The sequence below is a fragment of the Tarenaya hassleriana genome, unplaced genomic scaffold (assembly GCF_000463585.1).
Source record: "Tarenaya hassleriana unplaced genomic scaffold, ASM46358v1 Cleome23, whole genome shotgun sequence".
Lineage (NCBI taxonomy): Eukaryota > Viridiplantae > Streptophyta > Magnoliopsida > Brassicales > Cleomaceae > Tarenaya > Tarenaya hassleriana.
The window spans coordinates 327,297-330,998 of record NW_010965625.1 but is presented as its reverse complement, the minus strand read 5'-3'; the positions used below and the strand labels follow the sequence as shown (position 1 = coordinate 330,998).

The following is a 3,702-nucleotide window of genomic DNA, read 5'->3' as shown; positions in this document are numbered from 1 at the left end:
TTAAACTTATTTGAGATTATGAATCTATCATATTCGATTTCGGTCTCCAATTAATAATGTATCATATTATTTATTTGGATCCTTTCCTTTTGGGTTAGTTTTAGCCTTTAGTTAATAGCGATAAGTGTAATAGCTTAAAGTCACATATCTCCATATAAATAAGAATAGATTTAATTATTAAAATTATTTCACATAAAACAAAATCAAACAAAAAAAAATCAATAAGTTCTATACGATTCGAGACTAGATTCACAAACCAAACCTTAGCTGGAGCTATTTTCTTCCACTATTTTTGAAGAAATAAAGAACTATGATCGAAGAAAAACGATTAATGTGAAAACATAATTCGATAATAATTTTTTAAAATATATGTATATGTATAGAGTAAAAAAATGAGAAAATCGTTTTATATAATGAATTTAATTGATAAATTTATAATTTTGATGGTTAAATCTAAAATTATTTGATAAAAAAATAAAAAACAAATCCAAAATGATTATTATTGAACTTTGTGCTTATTAAAAGTTTGGGCTTTACAAATAGTTTAAGAAATATAAGACGTTATCTGTAATTTCCTTGAAAATGACATCCCACGGCGAAATTTGATAAAAAGTGGAGGGAGAAAGTTACAAGTACTAAGCCCTAAAACTTCCTGATTATCCCGAGAGAAGGGGAAAAACAAGATGTCACGAAGAGAGGGCAGGGATTCCGACACGAAACGCCAAAGCTCCAGAGTCGATCGTGAACCCAGGTCTGCTTTTCTGTTCTATGACCTTCGGGTTACGAGAAATTCCAGTGATTTTCTTCAGTTGGGAGTTTTTTTATTTGATGTTCTTCCTCCTCATTCTGGGTCCATTTAACTTAAATTTGACGATAAACTAAGTAAATTCGTAGTGGGTACGATGAATTTTCGTGTATTTTGGTTAAGAAATAGAAATGCAGGCGCATTGTAGTGGAAACTGGTGTGCTTTTTGTGTTCGGCTTGTTGGATGATCGAGGATTGATGTACCTCACTATGATTTTTGAGGAATTTGATTCAAAATTTCACCTCATAGAGCTACTGGGAATCTATGCGTTTGATTGGTTTGCGTTCCGTTTGTAAAGTTGGGTGATTTTGGAGAGGATGGTGAAATGACTAAGGCTGAGAATGGAAATGAAGTATGAACCCTAGAAAGCTCAATCCAAAGAAGAGCAAGTGCTTAGTGATGCATTCTATGTGGCTCCTGTCAAGAAATCTAGTCACACAATGTTGTGATGTGTTGTGGAAAATGAACACATAACCGTAAGCAATCCGAATTCGATATATAAACCTAATGGTCATGATGTTTTTATAACCGAAAATCCGAACCCAAACCGTGACAGTAATTGTTCGTTTCATTTTCTGTTCTCTATTCAGCTCTCGAGTAAGCGTTAGCCAATCCATGACCCCTTCGTTTTAAGTTTCGATGAGTTTGCTTTGAGTTTGAATAGTAACCATTCAATTCCTTTCTCAATGCTTTCAATTATAATATCTGCAGTGTTTTACTTGTTTGTGTTCAGCCCTAAGAGGTCTAGGAGGGATGGAAAACCCGAAGCGGAACGAGTCCTGAGTAAGAACGATTTGGATGTGACAGATGTTACTGATGCAGAGAAGAAACCGCATAGGCACCTTCGAGATGCCGCACCTCTCGAATCTGACGCTCATGCTTTGAGCAAAGATGCCGAGAAAAAACACAATGGGCATCAAGAAATGACCAAACGCTCTCCCAATCGGTCAGAAGCGCCTCGAGCTCGACCACATTATCAGGTTACAGAAGCTGTATAATATTCATATGTGCATTATACTCCATCCTATGATCCACTCTTTGTCGCTATTCCGGTGTTCTTTCCTTTCCTGTCATGTCATCCGCCATAACCCACCATGGCGGAATCTTGAAAACAGTCCACGTCATAACGCCATGGCGGCCATTTGATAACACTGTTTCTGGTTCGGGTTTTGATTTCTGCGGGTTGGGCAATGGTAATAAACCCAACCGGTAATGCTGCTTCTCTGGTTTGCAGCTTTGCTATTAGTTCATTCATCTATCCACATGTTCTGCCGAAGTGCATATTCCCTTGAATTTTGAATATATCTGGAATATTCTTTTTTATTATAATATTTTATAGCTTAATTTGAAGTTCGGTTTATTGTTATTCACTGAGTGAATGTGAACCCTTTCTAGGCTAATGTAATGGAATTCGTGTATACAGTCTCATGCCTTCCAATGCTCTGCTTCTATGTAATCTTAGGCTTGCCTGTGAATGTCTTGTAACAGCATGATGAACGTGGTGGTTCTGGAAAAGGCGACAGGAGAGCACCTGCAGGTAATTCTTTCCCCCAAAGCATCTCGGTCTTTTCTTTCCATTCGTTTTTAAACTTGGCATGATGATTATATGGAGATATATATGCATAATTCTTCTGTGTTTTTTTTTTGAAGAGAGAGGATGGTGGAGAAGCGGCAGAGATCAGATGCAACGAAGGCCTTTAGATGAGGAGCGATCACGACAACGTAGAGATAGAGAGGAGAGCATGTGGAGACACGACAAGTTCCAAGAGAAGGAAGAAGATAACCAATCCCAACCCGCGAGAAAACGACCTGCGTTCAGAGAGAAGAAGACCCGAGAGGAATCCGGAAATACAAATAGAACGGAAGAAATTGAACATGGAAAAGAAAATCAGCATGATCGGGGCGATATACGGACTGAAAGGAGGAACGAGAGGCGACCATGGAGACCGCCCATGGGAGGGGGAAGAGACAGGACATGGAACAGGCCGAGCTATGCGGGAAACAACAGAGAAAGATTCAACGATGGGAGAGGAGGAGGAGGGTTTCGGGGAAACGGGCAGTGGAGAGAAGAGAAGAAGTGGGAGCATGATCTTTTCGACGAGGCTAACAAGAGTCCTCCTAAGCGGAACGAGGAAGAACAGATCGCAAAGCTCGAAGCTTTGTTGTCTTCTTGAAGATGCATTGCAGGTAAGTTTTATACATATATCATCTTGATGGATTAAAGATTATTATTTTCTTCCCTGTATCATTTTGAAGTTTGATATTTCTGGAATTTGGGTGGCTTCACGGTGGGGTTTTCATGTGGTTTCTTATGATCCTGTTTTTATCTGGTCTTGATTTGCCTGGTTTTCTAATTTCCTCTCTCTCTCTATATATATATTAGACTAATGCTAGACTCTAAAACTATTTGGCCAAATTCAAAAGTGTATACTTGCCGAAATGGCAATGAATCTTACATGGATGTTTTTTTAATTTTTGATTGGTTATAAAAAATTGTAATAGAATTATACGACGAACTTTTAAAATCGTTATAATCGAAAAACGAATCATTCAAAATGAAATGAGACGAAAAATTTAATAACATATAATTATTTTTAAAGTTTATTATTATTTTAAATTAGATTTATTTATTTATAAAATAGTAATAGATAAAGTAGAAAATATAATTATAAAAAATTATGATAAAAATGATTAATCTAAAATGAGATGATAAGAAAAAATTAATAAAATATAATAATTTTTAGTAGTATGTATTGTTAATCAAGATTTATTTATTTATAAAATAATAATAGATAAATTAGAAATTATAATTATGAAGAATTTATAATAAAACATCAATATACGTGGAAAGTATAATTTCATATTATAAAATAAACTAGTAAACTATATTTTTTCA

General features: G+C 35.6%; 1 protein-coding gene across 1 annotated transcript; it reads left to right on the top strand.

Moving 5' to 3' along the window:
- The first annotated feature begins 648 nt into the window (after positions 1-648).
- On the top strand, positions 649-3,134 carry LOC104815220 (pre-mRNA-splicing factor 38B). Its single transcript, XM_010543537.2, has 4 exons — positions 649-751; positions 1,540-1,786; positions 2,295-2,343; positions 2,457-3,134. The coding sequence occupies exons 1-4, from the start codon at positions 684-686 to the stop codon at positions 2,978-2,980; spliced, it is 888 nt and encodes a 295-aa protein (XP_010541839.1). The 5' UTR covers positions 649-683; the 3' UTR covers positions 2,981-3,134.
- Positions 3,135-3,702: the final 568 nt, after the last annotated feature.

Bases quoted from the DNA above. Each gene is read 5' to 3' on its own strand.
- LOC104815220 (XM_010543537.2), top strand. From the start codon at position 684: ATGTCACGAAGAGAGGGCAGGGATTCCGACACGAAACGCCAAAGCTCC. The intron at 752-1,539 runs GTCTGCTTTTCT...GTTTGTGTTCAG, and splicing joins AGAGTCGATCGTGAACCCAG to CCCTAAGAGGTCTAGGAGGG. The intron at 2,344-2,456 runs GTAATTCTTTCC...TTTTTTTTGAAG, and splicing joins CGACAGGAGAGCACCTGCAG to AGAGAGGATGGTGGAGAAGC.